At 48.6% G+C, this 18,841-nt stretch overlaps 7 protein-coding genes across 7 annotated transcripts; 3 read left to right on the forward strand and 4 right to left on the reverse strand.

The window, feature by feature from the left end:
- Positions 1-399: 399 nt before the first annotated feature.
- On the forward strand, positions 400-1,455 carry FPRO_05414 (uncharacterized protein; the record flags this gene model as incomplete). Its single annotated transcript, XM_031231029.1, has 1 exon — positions 400-1,455. The coding sequence occupies one exon, from the start codon at positions 400-402 to the stop codon at positions 1,453-1,455; it is 1,056 nt and encodes a 351-aa protein (XP_031081107.1).
- A 505-nt stretch (positions 1,456-1,960) lies between these two features.
- FPRO_05415 (putative dityrosine transporter) lies at positions 1,961-3,591 on the forward strand (the record flags this gene model as incomplete). Its single annotated transcript, XM_031231030.1, has 2 exons — positions 1,961-2,302; positions 2,350-3,591. 2 exons carry the CDS (start codon positions 1,961-1,963, stop codon positions 3,589-3,591), a joined length of 1,584 nt encoding a protein of 527 aa, XP_031081108.1.
- Positions 3,592-3,943: 352 nt separating this feature from the next.
- On the reverse strand, positions 3,944-5,778 carry FPRO_05416 (uncharacterized protein; the record flags this gene model as incomplete). The annotated part of the gene is made up of 2 exons (XM_031231031.1): positions 3,944-5,621; positions 5,684-5,778. 2 exons carry the CDS (start codon positions 5,776-5,778, stop codon positions 3,944-3,946), a joined length of 1,773 nt encoding a protein of 590 aa, XP_031081109.1.
- Positions 5,779-6,638: 860 nt separating this feature from the next.
- Positions 6,639-8,660, reverse strand: FPRO_05417 (uncharacterized protein; the record flags this gene model as incomplete). The annotated part of the gene is made up of 4 exons (XM_031231032.1): positions 6,639-7,006; positions 7,051-7,340; positions 7,386-7,492; positions 7,542-8,660. The coding sequence occupies 4 exons, from the start codon at positions 8,658-8,660 to the stop codon at positions 6,639-6,641; spliced, it is 1,884 nt and encodes a 627-aa protein (XP_031081110.1).
- Positions 8,661-9,364: 704 nt separating this feature from the next.
- On the forward strand, positions 9,365-10,933 carry FPRO_05418 (uncharacterized protein; the record flags this gene model as incomplete). Its single annotated transcript, XM_031231033.1, has 1 exon — positions 9,365-10,933. One exon carries the CDS (start codon positions 9,365-9,367, stop codon positions 10,931-10,933), a length of 1,569 nt encoding a protein of 522 aa, XP_031081111.1.
- A 210-nt stretch (positions 10,934-11,143) lies between these two features.
- FPRO_05419 (uncharacterized protein) lies at positions 11,144-11,493 on the reverse strand (the record flags this gene model as incomplete). Its single annotated transcript, XM_031231034.1, has 2 exons — positions 11,144-11,320; positions 11,380-11,493. 2 exons carry the CDS (start codon positions 11,491-11,493, stop codon positions 11,144-11,146), a joined length of 291 nt encoding a protein of 96 aa, XP_031081112.1.
- Positions 11,494-13,219: 1,726 nt separating this feature from the next.
- On the reverse strand, positions 13,220-18,617 carry FPRO_05420 (uncharacterized protein; the record flags this gene model as incomplete). Its single annotated transcript, XM_031231035.1, has 5 exons — positions 13,220-14,299; positions 14,370-15,809; positions 15,861-17,059; positions 17,106-17,685; positions 17,736-18,617. The coding sequence occupies 5 exons, from the start codon at positions 18,615-18,617 to the stop codon at positions 13,220-13,222; spliced, it is 5,181 nt and encodes a 1,726-aa protein (XP_031081113.1).
- Between the last annotated feature and the right edge of the window lie 224 nt (positions 18,618-18,841).

Consider the following 18,841-nt stretch of genomic DNA (forward strand, 5'->3'; position numbering starts at 1 on the left):
TCTGGATTTTGGTGCTTCCTGTGACACCTGCATATTGAGCCTCATGTGTCATGTCATGTCATCTGACTGGAACACACCATATAGCACCAATGGCAATACAAAGCACAAGAAATATTCAGAAAGTTAAGGCCCTATTTCAAAAATCACACAATTAATTACTTAGAAAAGAGAAAAAGGACTTCACACAAATGTGCAACGTTGGCGAATATAATAAACAAGGCGCAGGCCACTGACCGACGTAACTTGTTCATTTTGTTCTTGATTTTCCAACACATTTCACTTTTGACACCAACGCGACTCTTATCAAAGCACGAAAAAGCTTAATAATCAATTTATTAAGCGTTTAAATAATGGAGATGAGTAATCTCAACTTCTCGATGTCGTCAGAATCAAAAGAAAATGCTGTTTTTTGTCAGTCATTTCATTACTTTTGCTGTACTCCAGAGCTTTTCACTTGCTAACGCGCGCATGTTAGTGACTCCAGAAAGCCCCATCCCTGAGGCCAGTCAGCACAGATGCATGACCCCTCATGATTCTCATTTGGCCTTGAGCTCTGAAGACTGGCGATTGGAGCTTCTACGGCATGGACAGGCGACGGTTAAACCACAGCAATTGATGCTGCCTGGAGAGATTCCGTATACCGGCGCGTCGCGTGAGAATGACTTCCAGGCCCCTCAAACCCCAACCGCTTCTTTGTCAGAATCACACTTGCTCCCCACCGTGCTCGCCCCGCACGCATCCGCAGCTCAGTCATTGACATCGCTTCTTGATGTTGGCCACGGTGGAGATGTTCTTATTAATCCTGGTTGGAACCCCAATGACCAGCCAGGCAGCCACGGACCCAATGCAAGGTCATCACCATGGTCGAAATCGTTTTTGGCCTGCCCTTACTACATAAGGGATCCTATCCGCCATTTCGGATGTATCAACTTGAAACTTGATACTTACGGGCGCGTCAAACAACACTTAAAGAGAAGTCATTTGACTTTCGATGCCAATAAGACGGAAGGCTTCGTATGCGAAGAATGCGGTATGGTCTCCCTAGACGAATCATCCAGGAACATTCATCGATTTTCTACTGAATGTGCGCCGGCGACCTTGGTGAATGAGCGTGGCGTATCAAGCCAAGCATGGGAAAAACTTGAAAAACGTCTAAAGAGCGGCTCAACGGATGAGGAGAAGTGGCTTAATATGTGGTTTGTTCTATTCCATCATCCTCTCTGTACGTCAACGCCGATAAAGGATACTGTCATGAACAGATTCTTCCAAATCATTCGCAACTTTTGCCAGGTTGATGGATTTGGAGCAATTCTCTCGTTACTTTCCCAGGAAATGTGCGGAGTTGAACATGGAAGCGCGATGCAGATGTATGAATTGCTCATGAAGCTGCTCGACTTCATTCGGAATTCTATCCAGCAGCTATTCAATGCAGAGGTTGCAGGCGCAAGTGGCTGAACTTTGTACTGGCACGTTGTATATACAACTACAGAGTATATATGACTGCATAGTGTATGCAATTGCATTTTAATTAATCGTTATAGAAATCGAATATGGCCTATAGATGCTGTTACTTACAGCCATTGGGTTAGGTGAAAGACATTTTCATAGCTTATTAATAGGCCGGAGTTACTTTTGAGGCAGCCTGTATTGACGCCGGATATATCCCTTAAAACCCGACGAGGTAGTATGGAGGCTCCCGCTTCTTCTAGCCAATTGCAGCGCCGACCCTCTGGTACTAACACCCGCCTGGCGATTAGTTGAGCAACAGTCACCCTCGGCACCGAATCGGCAGACCATCTCGTTAACACAGTAGTAAACAGGCCCTCTGAGTAGTTGTAAACTTTGCTACCTAGGAATTTGTATACAGTCAACGTCAATGTATAAATACCTTCTACTTGCCCAATTATTTTACTCTGCTTTCTAAGTCATTTAAACAGAACTTAATCAATACGTTACAAAGATGGCGAACCAAGAAGGGCCCAAGCCGACAAGACCAGATGCATCAACATTGAGTAGACCGGTAAAGTCAGACAGTTCACCACATGACCACGAGCCCAGCTCAGGAGATACAGACCTCTCACAGCCAAACCATCTCTTGGAAATTGGGCCCTCGATCGACAGTCCGGAGCCTCCATATACAGTTTTCTCCGACTGGGAAAAGGTCGGCATCATTATCTTGGTATCATTTTTAGCAATGATATCCCCCTTATCCAGTACAGTGTTTCTCCCAGCAATTCCTTCCATTGCCAAGGATATGGATGTATCTATCTCTCTTGTAAACCTAACAGTTACAACATATCTGGTAAGAAATCTTTTACAAAGTCCTCCGCTCTTTACGTCTTATGACAGATCTTTCAAGGAATTACACCCTCGTTCATCGGAAACTTTTCAGACACTTATGGGCGTAGACCAGCATACATGATTTGCTGTGCTATCTATCTCGCGGCCAACATCGGTCTCGCCTTGCAGAATAATTACACCGCCCTAATTATTCTGCGGTGCCTTCAGAGTTGTGGAAGCAGTGCAACTATAGCCCTCGGTAGTGCGACATCCGCCGATATGGTGACCCGAGCCGAGCGCGGGAAATATCTTGGCTACGCCGCTATGGGAGTCACCCTTGGCCCTGCCCTTGGACCTGTGATAGGTGGCCTTCTCGATCACTATCTTGGCTGGAGGTCTATCTTTTGGTTCCTCACGATCTTTTCCGCTGCCCTATTTCTCGTCATCTTCATCTTTCTCCCGGAGACTTGTCGAAACGTTGTTGGCAATGGAGGTATTAGTCCACCGTGGTGGAACATGTCGCTTATTGGATATCTCAAGCAGCGAAAGCAGGAACATGTCGAAACCGTGGACGAACAACCTAGTCGTAAACGACCGAATCCATTCGCTTCCCTAAAAATCCTCTTCGACAAAGAAACCGGCCTGATTCTCGGCTTCAGTGCTCTTATGTATGGCGGCTACTACATGGTGCTGTCAACGCTCTCGGCTCAATTGACTTCACGGTTCAATTACTCCTCTGTCGTGATCGGACTGTGCTATCTACCCATGGGAGTTGGAAGCATATGCTATCGATACACAGCTGGTTTCGTAATGGACTGGAACTTCCGACGATATGCCAAGAGACAAGGTATAGAAATTGTCAAAAACCGACAGCAAGACCTCAAACTCCTCCCTATTGAGAGAATGAGGATCGAGATATCCCTGCCATTTGTATACATGGCCTGCGCGATGATTATCATTTATGGTTGGGTTATGGATCAGAAACTGGCGCTTACAGGAATAGAGATTCCCTTGTTTTTCCTTGCGTTGTCTATTTCTGGTGCAATGAACAACTTGAACACCCTCATCGTCGATCTCAACACACATTCTGCAGCGACAGCCGTGGCAGCGAATAACCTCGCCAGGTGCTTGGTCGGAGCAGGGGCTGTGGCAGTTGCTGATCCCATGATAAACGAATGGGGCTTGGGGTGGACTTCCGTTTTTGTCTCAGGAGTGTGGGTAATCTTTAGCATTCTTCTTTGGGTAGTTATGTGGAAAGGCCATAATTGGAGGATGAAAAAACAGGAGAAACAGGATAATGATGGCTGCTAAAGATTGCAATTTTCTTGCCACTAGCTAGGCAAAATATAAATTCTACAATAGACTGCTTGCTTACATCACGCTTATAGTAGTATGCTATCTATCAATGCTCTGATACCCTTTGACATCGGCAATAATATACATCGTATCAACCCTATCTCATTCTTCCCCTCCCCTTCTCCTTGGAAACTTAGAAAAGGCCCAGATATCTCGAACTATAATATTAGAATCGGCTTTGGTAGTGATGTTCGCCACTTCCATTGGGGAAAAGGGCCTGAACTGCCTTGTTTTGACAAATTGGCTAGAAACAATTCAGTGCCGCGTGTAATTATGTAGAGCGCTGATTCCAATGATTATTTCATCTTTATATAAACTGTATATGCTCTTTCATTACTCGATAGTCCCCACTAGCCGTCAAAGGCTCCCTCACATATTCCAGCCAGAGATCATTGGCAGTGTGTTTTTTGACGACAACACTCAACACTCTCCGCTCTCTAGTAATTCCATATGGCCAGACGAGCCGCTCTCTAGGCCAGCCTTTAGCCAGTCCCTCAGAAAGTTCCTTCTGCTCCCTCGCAGCAGCAATCCCAGTCAGTTTCGTTGGAATGTCTGAGCAATGGCTCCCGAGATCCCACAGCACAGGCCACTGTTCTTTTTGATCTGTAAGAAAACCCTCAGCCCATTCGCTAGACTCTTCTCTCAAGAGAACTTCATACTTGTTAGGGTAATCTTGGATAGGTCTAGTGCCTTTTGGTATCTCAAGTCCCTCCTCCTCGATCTCGATGACTCTTTTCGCCATGGCAATGGTATGCTTTACGATCGTGAGACTCTCCACACGGTCCGCTTTTTCTCGCTCGTAGAGGAGCTCGAGTGCTCTCCTCCGAATAGCGGGTTGTCGACACTTGGCAGCTATCCAATAAACAGGACCAACAACCTCGCTTTCAAAAGTGAATGATGGGCCTTGCATGATCTCATTGTCGTACTTGACCGTGAAAGTTGCACAGTCAGCAGCAATGGAAAACTCGGATAAGCTGTTCCTATCGCAGACATAGTCTGACCCCGAGACCATTGAGTCTAGGAATACTAGCATGAGACAGTGCCTCTGTGTGAGAAGCTTTGCGGTTCTTGTATCTGGTCTATCGAGGTCACTGAACGCAAGGTACGCTTCAAATGCGTGACGCCAGTTGGCCAGCTCATGGGCGATGTTTTTGTATCTTGACTGCAATGCTTCTCCCTCAGTATCCGGAGTTTCACTGACACCGTTTGAGCGATACGACTTGACATCATAGATAAGAGTGAATCCGATATCGACGAGGTAATACAAGACACACCGTGCGTCAGCCAGAGAAGCGAACTTGAGCGGCGCCGTCGTCATTTGTAAAAGGTGCCTTGGGAAGTTAACCCTATCATTGCCGACATATGCGAGCCGTAAGTATATCGGGGCCAAGTATTGTCGAATGATGTCTGTTTCCGGTGTTTTGCGGTCCTTAATGTTTGCGAGGAGCCTCCGTCCTTGGAGGATGTGCATCTTGGCGGCGTTTTGGTGCTCATGGCCTAGCATGAACTCAATACAGACGAATAGTAAGCATACGAGTAGAGGCTTCACTCTTGATTCTGTCGCTAACGGCCATGACCGAACGGCGGAGATGGCTTTGTTGTATTCGACGATGGCGGGCCTGTAGTTTGGACAAGGGTCTCTTGTATCCTTCGTCTTTTCAGCGTACATCAGACTGATCGCTGAGATGGCATGCCGTATCGCAGGATCTGTGGGTGCAAGTCGTAACACCAGATTACCCCAGAAGTCGCTGTCTACCGTGTCCCCCACATGATGAGAAACATGCCCTCTGTAGTAGTCAAAAGCGTGAAAGCCCAGCTCTTCCCCAAGGTTGTTATTGAGGGCACGTGTAATAGGCGGACGCTCTCGAATGATCAGTGTCTGCTGGGCCACGGTGTCTGTATCGCCATAACCATCGCATTTACGACCAGTTCCAATGCATCGCTGACAGCCCGGCCTCGCCTCATCACATTTGATCTTACGGATTCTGCATGGATAGATCCAAATCAGCACGCGGTGTGTTATCAGAATGGATCTCGTTGATCTCACCTGCATGTCATGCATCCAGTGCGAGCCTTGGGAAGTCCCTTGCGATGTCGCGGATGAGAAGCGCGGAGCAAAACTCGTGGTCGCTCTCTCGACATTAAATTGGTGATGGAAGGATTTTTCTGCCCCCCGGCGCATTAGCGAACCAACGCCAACGAGGCGAATTGCTCATAGAAGCCATTTCGATGATCGCAGCAAGAGAATCATAGGCAGTCGATATATAGAAGAGCACAGAACTTACAGTATTGGACGTTAATGGCACTTTGTTGGGCTTCGGAAAACGTTAAGCGGTGCTGACTCTGGGAACATGCAGTCAGACGTGAATTAGTACCCTCGTCTGAAACGACCCCTGCCGAGTAATTTCGACTGTTTTCATTAGTTCTTACCAAATTATGCGGGTTGGCGGTTAATGATCGGGTAAGCACTTGGCGCTTTGGCTTCTCCTGTTGCTGATGTTGTATCAATGCAACTCTAAGGAAATTGATATTGGCTTGGTGCGTGACTGCGAGTCATGGAGGCAGCTAAAAAAGAGTGGTTGACGAGTCAGAAAAGAGATAAAAATAGATCAAAGGACTTTTTGGACTGGGGCAGTGGGTTAGCACCTCGCTTACGCTTCCGTAAATAGTTAGACATCTCGTTCCAGCTCGCTCTCTTAATTCAGCAGGCCTAGCGAGATATTTCCAAGTCGTGTTTGACTATTATCGAGTATATGCAGTATAAACATATGAGAATTAGAGAGGAAAAGAACTGATTGATTCTTTTAATGAAAAGGGTCCCAGAATCTGTCGTGTAAGACGCACGAGAAACAGGTTCACTGTCTTCCCTGACGCACTGCCATCGTGTTGCCACGATGAATTGAGCGTGTTACGGGAGTGAAGGACTTCCATTGTGGGCTTTTCAAGGACAACAATCTTTCTATAACAAATGTTATAATAGAACTGCAATCACGACAACCCAATCAATACGTCATATTTTCCATATTATGAATGAGAGCCTTAACTTGGATCATCTCCCCATCATCATACTTTAGGTTACCCTGTACTGACCCAAGTGGCGCCGCCCAGGCGGCTAAGGTGTCGCCAATTTGTTTCTCGGTAAGCTTCCATTGCTCAAGAATTGCGCAAGCAAGATGATAATATTCATCGGCATGTTGCATAAACCCGACACGTTTCCACATATCCTCAATCGAGTAGCCGTCGGAATCGACCGCAATATGCCCACCTCTTTGCCATAGCCATATCCATCGGTTCAGGCCAGTGGCTGCTGGAGTTATCTGTGACGCGTCGATCAGAGTGGTCTGGTACTGGAACACCAGGCAACAGAGGGCTGCACCAATGTCAGAAACGAAAGAAGGAGGACGTTGAACCTACCGGAGATAATTGTGAACATGTTGAAGGAACTGAGGTCATGAAACATGTTTAGGTCCACGTTGTGAGGTGAGCATAAAAGCCTTACAGCAGAAGATACTCTCAGTCGCGATTGGTTCGGTCTTCCTTTAGTAGCCATGTGCAGTTGTAGGAAGCATTCTGCGGCTGATTCTGCCTGAAAACAAGCCTCAGGACAGACTAGCCCGGCATTAAGCTCGAGTGATATGACCCTCGGCGGCAGCCTATAGTAGAGAACGAATGCGGAGTCAAGAAGATAGATATAAGTCACCGTCCTAGATAGTTAGAAGAGGGCTGATAAGAGCCAAATCTGGACACACCGAATCATGCTTTCAAGGAGTATGAACCTGGCCCATTTCTGTTGAGTAGGAAACGTAGTATCCAGGTTCTCCATGCTCAAGTTATAGAGACCAAAAGATCTTGCGATCTATCACACGATTAGTGAAATTTTTTGATACCCATGCGACGAGCCATACTGAGACAATGCGACTGTAGCGATCCTTTCGAACACGCTGTCTCCCCTCTTTCGACCCCTCCCAGTTTTGCGCGATACATATAAAATACGCAGCATGCAGCGCCTTCAGCTTATCCCATACTACCGACTCATCCCCCACAAGCTGTGAAGATGCAATGATAGAATCATCGTACAGGATATCGTCGGCAAAAACTGCTTCTTCCACGGGAGTAAGCCACGCCATTGCACGGACGCAGTCATCCGAGTCTGGAGATAAACACGCGCCTAGAACCGTCATAGATGCAATCAGTCCTGGCGGCTCAGCTTCGGTATTGAAGGTTGGCTTGTGAATTATCGGACTGTTGGGATACCAGCCGGACCAGAAGAGACGTAAGAACCTGTGGAGATTGCTGGGCGAAAAGAAGCCGAGACAAGCTTTTTCCACGACAGGAGACCACTCGATGCCTGCATCGGAGCATAATCGCGTTCGAGTCATTGATCTCTTCATCATGGACACAATCTCGCGTGTTTTGGCGGCCAAAGTTTGACAGGGAGAGTCACCGACGGTTTCGTTCAATTGGCGTCTTTGAGCCACGGTGCCGCAGTCGAAACCATCGGCGATGCCAGATGACTCGGTGAATCGTTTCAGAAATGGTAGGACCAACCTTTTTCGTGAAGTGGCCTGATCAACATGGTTTTCAAGATGTAGGTAGCCTCCGGGGATATTATTCCAAACAGCAAAGTCGAGAACTTGTAACGGTAGGGACTCACACCGTAGCCACTCTAGTGAGTAGTCAATGAAGTCATTTAAACCAACAGGAATTGCGCCAGTTTCTTGAACAGCACCATTAGATAGCTCTTGTCGGTATACAATATTTGTCTCTGGTCGTGACAAATCTTCTGAAACCGCTGATATCGTGGAACTGAACGCCCGCTCATAAGAGCACTCGTGGTTCCGTGTACTGCACATACTGCAAGGCGCACTGCGATCGCAAGCGCGCTTCAGACGGACGCAGCGATTGCAGGCCCTTGGTTTCTTCAATCTGGGTCTACGAGCAGGTAGAAGTGGTATCTCTGACCCGTTTTGAAGGCGCACTTTGCAAATCCCCCAGTGGCGCTTAAGAGCATCTCTGAGAAGCATGAGTGAGCATGGCGGCGGACAGTGGAGGGGGGAGATATACCTGCGAGTGAATGTCCGTTGACAGAATGAGCAAACAGAGGACGGGTCTGAGATTCCTGTCAGTCGACAACATGTCGCAGCAACCGGAGCAGTTATTAAGGGACCTAAGCTATAGTGCATACTTGCATGTCGGGGTAGCGGAGCTGACAGCTGCTGTTGAGATGTAGCTATCGCCGTGTCCATGGTGCGCAGGACAGTCTGCATGTTATGAGTGTATGAAGTCAACGTACCCTCCGGGCTATCAAGATCTGACTGAAGATGAATCCGGACAAATGGCAGTGGAACTGCCGATATGACAATCCCACATACAGATCATATCCCATTGCGTGCTTACTTAGAACCTTGTTTGGAGAAAAACGCGGGGAAATGACATTGACTCTATCGCCATTGGCCATTATCTTTTTGTGGCGGTGGACATTTCCCGCTCTCCCCACATGCTCAGCAGAATGACTTGCACCAAATTCAGTTTAGTCACGGTTGTCTAGAGTGCGGAGGTGGAAGACATCGCGACGCCAAGTTAGTGGGGCTCTATGGTATCATGATCGACTTATAAAGATATAAACGGTCATCGGTCGTGTTTATATGGGATGAAAATGAAGAGTAGCACTACTACTTGACCCTCGATTGAGTCACCAAAGCTCTCTCCTCCAAGGAAAATTGTCATCATGTCTGCACCTGAAGAACATCATGGCCTCAAGTCCAAATGGCCCCTAGCCTTCGATCTGGCTGGTTCAAACTCTCCCTGTCGAATTGAAGGAGAAATAGGTGATCTCGTGGTCCTCGGCGAAATTCCACCCGCTATCGACGGAACTTTCTACCGAGTCATGTGCGATCCCTTCGTCCCTCCCCACCCTGACAATGTTCCTCTCGACGGCGACGGTCACGTCTCTGCCTTTAGGATCCACAACGGTCGAGTGGACATGAAGATCAAATACGTTGAAACAGAACGCTACAAGCTTGAGAGAAAAGCCGGTAAGGCTTTATTTGGGCTGTATAGGAATCCATTCACCCATCATCCCTGCGTCAGAGCAGCCGTCGACTCCACTGCCAACACAAACATGGTCTACTGGGCAGATCGTCTCTTGGCGCTTAAGGAATCTGCGCTTCCTTATGAGATGCATCCTGATACTCTTGAGACTCTCTGCTATGATCCGTTTGGAGGCCAGGTCAAGGCAAAGGCATTCACAGCGCATCCAAAAATTGACCCGTTCTCCGATGAGCTCGTTGTCTATGGGTACGAGGCTAAGGGCCTGGCGACTAGAGATATAGTCATTTATTCATTGGACAAGAACGGGATTAAGCATGATGAGCAATGGATCGAGTCTCCCTGGTGCGCTCCAATCCACGACTGCGTCATCACACCCAATTTCATCGTCCTTATCCTTTGGCCCTTCGAGGCCAGTGTGGAGAGGATGAAAGCGGGCAAACAGCATTGGGCTTGGGACTACAGCCTTCCAGCTACTTTCATCGTGGTTCCCCGTCGGAAAACCTCCAAGATTCCAGCTTCTTGGAAGCAAGGAGAGTACCGAGTCTACCATTGGAAGAACTGTATGAATATCCACGCAGGCAGCGCTTGGGAGGAAGACAACGGAAAACTGTATCTTGAGACATCTCGGGTTCACGACAATGCTTTTCCGTTCTTTCCGCCCGTGGACGGGAGAATGCCAGCTCCAGACGCCAAAGCTGACTTTGTTCGCTGGGAGATCGACCTCAATGCCCCAAGTGGGACGCAGATGGCAGATCCAGAGATCATCCTCGACGTGCCATCCGAGTTTCCACGAATTGACGAGCGATTCATGACGAAGCGAAATGAATACCTCTTCTTGAACGTCTTTATACCCGAGACCTCCCAAGGCGGAACAAACATCTTCCACGGACTTAATGGGCTAGCAATGCATAATCACAGCACTGGCGAAACAAAGTGGTTCTTTGCAGGCAAGGATTCTCTCGTCCAGGAACCAATCTTTATTCCTCGTACGCCTAATGCACCCGAGGGAGATGGATGGGTTATCGCTATGCTTGAGCGACGTGTCGCTAATAGGAGTGAACTTGTAGTTCTTGATACGAGGGAGTTTGAGAAGCCGGTTGCGTTTATACAGCTTCCGATGCATCTTAAGGCTCAGGTACATGGTAATTGGATTGACAGTAGGACACGGGCATCTACAGAGGCGATTGTGAGGCAGATTGGTGACGCTAAGGTCAGTGGAAAAGGAGCTTTGGAGCCCTTGGCATGAGGGTGCAGATGCAATCACTGTTTGCCATTGTATGCGTCAGTCTCTAGTGAGTTAGGAGAATGTAGCATGTAGGAAGCTTTGCTTCAACGAGTGACTAGTTATTCATAAATCTCAATCTCAGAGTCTGCTGCCAAGAACATAGAGTGATTTCAGAAAGGAACCCCCATCCATTTGCATGCACAGAGTCCCCATCAAAGCAGTCACCAAAACCTAAGTCCAGCACTGTCCAGATCCAGGGCCGGGCTGGCACTGCATACGACCACCGCCGCAAGACCAGCAGCCATAGTCACCAGCACACTGGCACTTTCCAGGCTGGCAGTCCGCGTGGGGAGAGTAGCAGGGGAAGCAGCTGCAACGAGCCTCAAGACCACGGAGGGCGAGGAGGGGCTGCGACATGCAGTGTCAGTACAACTTTGAGTTGATTGTGAAGAGGGGAGGTTGCTTACCTTGTCGATACCAGTGTAGGTGTGGCCGCCGTCCTCAATGGTGACGGTGTCGGTGGCAGGAGTGGCTGTGACGCCGAGAGAGAGGAGGAGAGAGACGAAGAGAGTGGCCTTCATGATTGCTGCAGAATCTGTTGAGGTTGGATAGTTGAGTGGATGAGTGAGGATGATGAGATGCAAAGACTGCGAAAGCCCTCGAGTTCTTATAGTCCTTAGCAGCCCTGCAAATGGCAAATCTCATAGACTCGCTCAACAGTGATTTCTAAGATAGTATTCCTCTGACGATTCTCTGAGACAGTCTGTGCTGCACTTCGCTTCATGCAACTGAATCCTCTCAAAAGTCCTCGGCCATAAGAAATTAGTCCATCATCATCATCATCATCTCGGGACGACGTTCTGCTCATTGGCTATCGCCTCACCTTGAGGTATTTCTCATCTAGGAAATGAGCGGCTACATATACCAGGATACAAGCTTCACTAGCTAACCAAAACATACTAGCACCACTTCTGCTCACTATTTCATGTCATAGTAGTTAGTGAACAAGTCACAGAGGCGAATAAGCCGTTGTTACGATACTTGCCTAAGGGCGGATCGTTGGGTTTACAAGGATGCACCTCGTATAACATAGACGCTCAGAATTGCACGTGTGTGGCACGCCGCCCGATGGTCCGAGTGGGAAATAAAGGTGCATGTGCCGCAAGCTCGGATTCCACCTGAGAGTTCGGGACCGAGATGCTGAGCTCCATAATTGATCAACACGGAGGAGAACCATTGTCTCGTTTTGGAATATTTGTGATTTTAATTGTATTACTTGAACTTCAACGAAAGTACTTGTGAGAGTTGGAGCTGTAAGTCAGGGTTAAGTCCGAGGTGAGAGTGCGAGAGCTAATGCAGCGGGTGAGATTCCTACGATTGACGGTCCACTTTCCCAGGGCTACCTAGCTTCCAGTGTATGTCTCCATTTGCTGACGGTGAAGTAATTACTATTCTAGATTGATCCAGGCAGTCTGACTTGTTACTCAGGCGTGGCAGAGCAATGCACGATCCTGCGCGTGAGTATCACAGACACCAAAATTGTACAACTGCTGTCTTATTCGATCGTTATTACGCAGCCTCTGTTTCAGAACTGATTCCATCGTGACCATAAGCACTTGAGTGATTCCATTTCCATCTCGCCAGTCCTGAAAATCTTGCCTAATTGGAGCAACGCCTCTCAAGTCCTCGTCTTTGACTCTTAACTCCGTAGAAGTGGCTTAGCTCACGCAATGATGTCCGTGGACCCCTTTTCACCACGACTGCCGATTGGCCCGCATGTCTCACTCGGAACTTATATGCGGCGCGGGCCGCAGATTATTCCGTATAGCGTATGGTCGCCCTCACGCAAGGGGCCTCTCCTCCGTAAAACCGCGTCCTCTTCCAGCCTAGGTCTATTCTACAAAGATCTTCAATCATGTGCCGCAAAGAGGCATTAAATCTAGACCTCACGTAAGACGGCATTTCAGGAAGGTGGCCTCACTCGGCTGATTTGCTCTAATGCCGCGGTATGATCGACGAATAGTATTCCGGATACAGCGTTTCATGTGAAATGATGACTGCATGACCCCTTCTGCCCTATGGACGTGGCGCCTTTCGGATCTCGGCATATGTACATCCCCAGCGTTTGGCCTATCGGTGTTTATGAGATACCCGTATCCGCGTTTAGCATTATTTTGTAGGAGGCACTTTTGGGGACTTGTCCGACGGTTCCGCGGAAGCTACCTTTTCCGTCCACCGCTAGGCGCTAGCTGAGACGGTGAGAGATTTATGCCTGTGAAGTGAACGGATAAAATAATGTTAGCAAGATCAGCCTTTTTTTACTGTGTCTTTGACGGGAATGTCCAGCTTCACCTCCGTCAGACTTCCAAGCATCTTCTTCCACAAAACCGCGCTCTCCTCATCTGCCGTGCCTTCGGTTAACGTCACACGGTTCCCAACAACAACCAGCGCTGATCTTGCCCGGGTCAGAGCAACATTCATCCGTCGCATGTCCTTCAAGAACCCGATCTCACAGTGTTCGTTACATCGCACCGTCACAAACACGATGATGTCCGCCTCACGTCCCTGAAACCCGTCGATACTCGAGACCTCGATCTTGTATGGTATACTAGAGAGCATACGCTTGAGGACTTCGGCTTGTCGAGTATAGGGCGTCAGGACCACGATTGAGTGTGTAGGGGTCTCAGTCTCTAATTGGCGAGTCAAGAGCTTGCAGATGTAGAGGCAGAGCTCTACTTGTCCCCTGTTCTCTTTCGACTTTTGGCCTGGCATTTCCTTTGCGTCGCAGTTGATGAAGATAGCTCGTTCATGGTCTCCCATCCCGATCTCGGAACCTCCCTTCTGTTTCGTGACCCTCGCTGGAGGGAACGGGAAGTCAGACTTGATAGGTGGCCTGGCAGAGCTACTGATGCCCGAGTTCAACTTTCCCTCGTAGAACTGCCCCGAGCTGAACTCGCAGAGTCTCGGATGCATACGATACTGCGTGTCCAACATCAACGTCCTCAAGCTGCCATTATCCTTGGAGTCTTTGGCTTCTGTGTAAAGTCTTTCAAAGAGTGACACGTCAAATTCGAGTGCTAGTGCAGTCTGGTTGACTGTCGGCCGTAGCTGTACATGGTCTCCGACAAGGATGGCCTGTGAGCAGCCCTTCACAAGTGGGACCAATGAGCTCGGCTCTGTTTGCTGAGAAGCCTCATCAACAATAATGATGTCGAAGAACTCTGAGCGAATCAATCCAATGCCTGCTCCAATGCAAGTGGTGAAGATAGTGTCGCTCCGTTTGACCATTTCCATGGCCTTTTTCATAGCCTTGTAGTCGGTGTGGATCTCCTGGCCTGCCATGGCGTCGCATGTATACTTGCGTAGATCATCTGCTACTTTGCGTACCTACATAAAGTCAGCTGACTTCACCATTTTGGATGGGCGATTGGTAACATGCCTCTGTCGATACTCGTACGAGATCGGGTTGAGTCTTCCTTGCTAATGGTTGCTTCTGAAGACGTTGGATATACCGTCGCATCACGTTATCCACTGCATTATGTGTCGGCGCCGTCACCAAAACACGCGCTTTAGGATTAGCCGTCTGCAATGCGCAGATCATCTCGACGATCGTCTCTGTCTTTCCTGTCCCAGGCGGACCCCAAAGACACAGAAGGGAGCTGTTCAATGCAAACTTGATGGCTTGGTTTTGGCTGCCATTCAATCGCTCAATCCTGCTGAAGTAGTCATCTGGTTGTGGAATGTTGGGGGATGGGAGCCCAAAGATGATGTTTGCGACACCGCAGCAATCTTCTTGGTAGATACATAGGTCTTTGACAGCGTCTATCATGGATTTTGATGTGACGAACGGACCGCAATCTTCCAAGATCCATGAACATTCTTCGAAGTAAGACGGAAGCGGATGAAGACACTCGAAGCGTGCACGGCCCGTTTCCGACATGACCACGAGGGCATCAATAGAATAGTTGTCACCCACCAAAACATTTGATGGCAGTGACGCCGTCGTCAGCCTCACGTGAGATCCCTTCTTTGGTGTTCCTGTTGTGTCGATCCGAAAGTCAATCTCAATCAGATTCCCTTTCTTGTCCTTGGGGGATAACTTCAGCTCATAAAGTCCCTGCTGTCTCTTGGCAACATTCTTTGCTTCCTCAATGTGATCCATGGCAATGGCGATCATGTTTCGTAATAAATGGCTGGTTACCTTTGGGTCGGTTACCATGAAGCGAGACGCATTGGGCTGCAGACATTCCAGAAAGAGATCCAGAGCCAGATCTGTTGATCGGATCGTCAATGCTGCAAGTTCCAAAAGGTTGACAATATCGTGGAGCGACAAGCTTCCGGGTGTCACAGCGGAAAGAATGCTATTGAACGGCTCCAAGATAAGCTGGCCCATGGTGTTGGCGGACAAGACAAACGCCCGAAGGATAGGTAAAAGAGACGCCTCCAATAGTAGAACCAGGTTTTGGTTCTTGCCCGAGCGAGATGAAGACAGAAATGGAGTAAAGGTTATAGCTAGTGTCGGCTCAGTGCTGAGAGCTTGGAGCATCGCGTTTAGCAGTTCTTTAAGGCCAACAGCAGCTTCCTCAATGTTGGCCAGAATATGTTCAAAGCACCGCATAAGGAATTGTTTGTCACTCCCTTTTCGGGCCAGTTGGAATACTTGCTGGTACTGCTGTACTAATTCCAATCGTGTGACCGCAGACATGTCGCTGCCTCTCACGACATCAATGAGCCATGACGGATCAGAAGGTGATAAAACATCACCCAAACAGGGTAGAGAGTAATCTTTCGGTTCCTCAGAGAAAAGGGGCATTGTTTCCGTGGTATCGATCTGTTCTAGCCAAAGATCCAGATTGCGCATCGAAGCAACGTCTCGATTACTAATGACGTAGATTTCCTGAGTTCAGTTAGCGATAGTCACTCTATTTGATGAGCATAGTTGACTTACGGCAGCCGTAATGGGAGACCGATTCACTCTTCCGATATGTGCCTGAAGCCTTTTGCTAAACTTGTCTAGCGCAATGCTCGCGATAACTTCGGCCTGTCCCCCCCGATCAACCACCTCTTGCCTTCTTCTGCGTCTGTCGCCTCCGTTCTGCACATTGCGGTAGTCTTGGTCATTATTTCCAGGTCTAGAGATAAAGACCCACGAGTTTCCTCGCTGCTTCTCAAAGAGCTGAAAGACGTTTCCGTCACAGTAGAGCTGATACTGCATCTTGGTCGGTAGCGAGAGACGGGCCTGTCTTTGTGGGCCTTGTGAATGAGGGAACGCGAAAAGGCGCCCAGTGTTGTCGATGAGGCAGTCTTGCGAACGATCAATCTTCTTGGGGATATAGACCGCAAGGGATAAACGCTCATCTGGTTGGAATACGATGAGCGTGCGCTGGAATAACTCTAGGTTCGTTGCAACAGCTTCGTGGAATGTTGCGAGGCGATCCATCGACGAGTCGTACGTTCTCTTCCACTTGATACCGGGGTAGTCCAAATGGAACTGTTGAAGCTCTGGTGGACGAAGTATGCCCGACGAGCATAGAGCATTCTGGACCAATCCCGTCACAGTTGCAGACCCTGGTACATGAGCGAGGACCCATGCTTTTTGATCTACCGTGAGAATATTAAAGTCGAAGAGATGGAGCAGGCTCTCAAAGGGCGTCTTGTTCTTGAGACACCATGAATATGCCAGTTTGACACATTCAAACTCACCAATTGCAACATCCTCACGACTAAACAATAGCTGAATAGCGTCAAAGTCATACCCCGCCAGATCGCCATCTTGAGTCACAGCCAGTCGACGTACCCATTCTTTCGCGTCATCGTGGAGAACATCAAGTATGAATGGCGGCGCATCAGGCAATGGCTTAGTGGCAGTGCACAGCTTGTCGGGGATCCTGATCCGATTCCCATCCACACATTGCGAAAAGAGTCGATTGAGTTCTTGACACTGAGCGCTCATAGGGCCGGCGACTCGAGCCCAATCGAGATATAGATTCTTTACTCTCCCAAGAGATGCATTTTGGTACTTTGCGAAATAAACGAGACGGTCGTCGTCTGTGATGGGTTTGAACTGGATTGGTTCTCGGCCAACGGGGTATAGCGCTGGACCTGAGACTGTTGAGGGGATCAGGTCGGGGTCCCAGGATACAAAGACTGTAAATGATCAGCAAATAAACTCCAAGTCTACATGTTCACTCACATGTGTCGCCGTCTAGATCGCCACCAGACATCAGGTCAGCAGCTGGTCTTCTTCCTCGCGTCGAAAAGACAATGCAGTCAACCAGATGCGAAAGCTCAGGCCGTTCAACAACTCTGAACTTCTGCCAGTCGCCTGGATGAAGACACGGGTTTCTGATGACAATGATCTCGGTGTTCTTCAAAGCATGCGGCAAGCCATTCTCCTCAAGCGTTACTTTGACCGCACACTCGCCTTCCCTCAAAACATCCCAAGCGTCACAAACTCCAAAGAGGAGTCGGGACTTTTGTACGAAGACGCGACACTTTTGGCCGCCCTGCTTGTTCAGCATCTTCTTTAGTTCGTCGTTGATTTGCCCGTTGATCTGGGACTTTACGCTCTCATGCCCTTCGAGGAGCACGCGTTCTGCGAGATCTGTACGATTGACGTAGCTCAAGAAGCGGAATGCATCGCGGAAGTCGGATCTGGCGTTGCTGAGAAGATTAAAATGATGGCGCTGCTTGGAGAGGAGGGTATCCTTTGAGATGCCCAGAGCGTGGAGAAGGATGATGCTCTCGTCGTTGAGGAACCCGTAGGAGAAAGGCTGCAACGCGAAGTGGTCAGCGAGGATTAATCGGTCACTTGAATGTTTACCTTGGAGTGCTCAACTACCGCAAAAGAGTAGTCATCGCCGCCACTGAACTTCTTCATCGACTTTCGAAGCTTCAGCAACGCCTTCTGATTCTTCATTCGAGGATCAACAGTGACGACACCTTTGTATCCTCGATAGCGAAGCTGGAAGACCGAAGGTCTGTATCGGCTATCTCGAAAGATGATTCTTGTTCGTCGCGCCAACTCTTGTGCAAGACTGGGCGCAATCAATCCACAGCCATCAGTGAAGACGTAATCATCCGTCTCAATGTCCGGAATATCCTCACATCGGTCGGGATTAATGATCATGGCCGTCTTGGAAGACGAGAAGAGAAGACCAATCCGCTTGGCCTTCTTACCCACTGTCTTCATCTTTGTAAAATCCCCCATGCCTTCAATCTGCCTCGAGATCTCCTCTTTCGTCGCCGCCATGAGAAAACATGATCGCGACTTGAGCTGCGTATTACTGTGCCCGTAAAAATTATAGTGCACGCCGTTCAAAATGATTCCAGCGCGCAGACATTTGATGCTGTAGTCGGAAACCTCTTGGCGCGTACGGGGCTGAAGATCTGGTGCTGGCTGCTGCTCTTTTGCTGCGACACCGAAAACGAGCGGTTTGAAGGCTTCGAGTGAGAAGAGCATTAATCGATCGGTCGCGTGTTCGGCTGTGGCGCGATTTGGCGTGTTGGACTGAACTTTGAGGGTCATGGAGTGCCTGCATTCGTTGAGGTCTGTGTGAAGAGCAATCGCCTTGATGAGATTGGCATTCTTCAGAGTAGATGGTGATGGAAGATTCGGGACTTGGAAATCCCAGACAATATCGTCGAGACTCAAGGTTGAAAGCAATGTGTGATGAAAACTTCTGTTAGACTTCTGAGAAGCCATTTTAGCTGGCTGCTTGAGAGAGGGGCTTGAGATTCAGTTCCGGATGAGGAGACGAAAGAGTGAGGCCTTTAGAAATGAGAGAAAACGGCAGATGAGCTCATCCAATGGAATTGAGCTCAGCGCGGTCGGTGAATCATCGCCATTATCATTGGACGTTGGTGAGTTACACGGCATGCTGACCCCCTCACTTTCTCACACTTCAGAGAGTCTACGTAATCACATTT

Source organism: Fusarium proliferatum, assembly GCF_900067095.1.
Source record: "Fusarium proliferatum ET1 genome assembly, contig: FPRO_scaffold004, whole genome shotgun sequence".
NCBI classification, from domain to species: domain Eukaryota; kingdom Fungi; phylum Ascomycota; class Sordariomycetes; order Hypocreales; family Nectriaceae; genus Fusarium; species Fusarium proliferatum.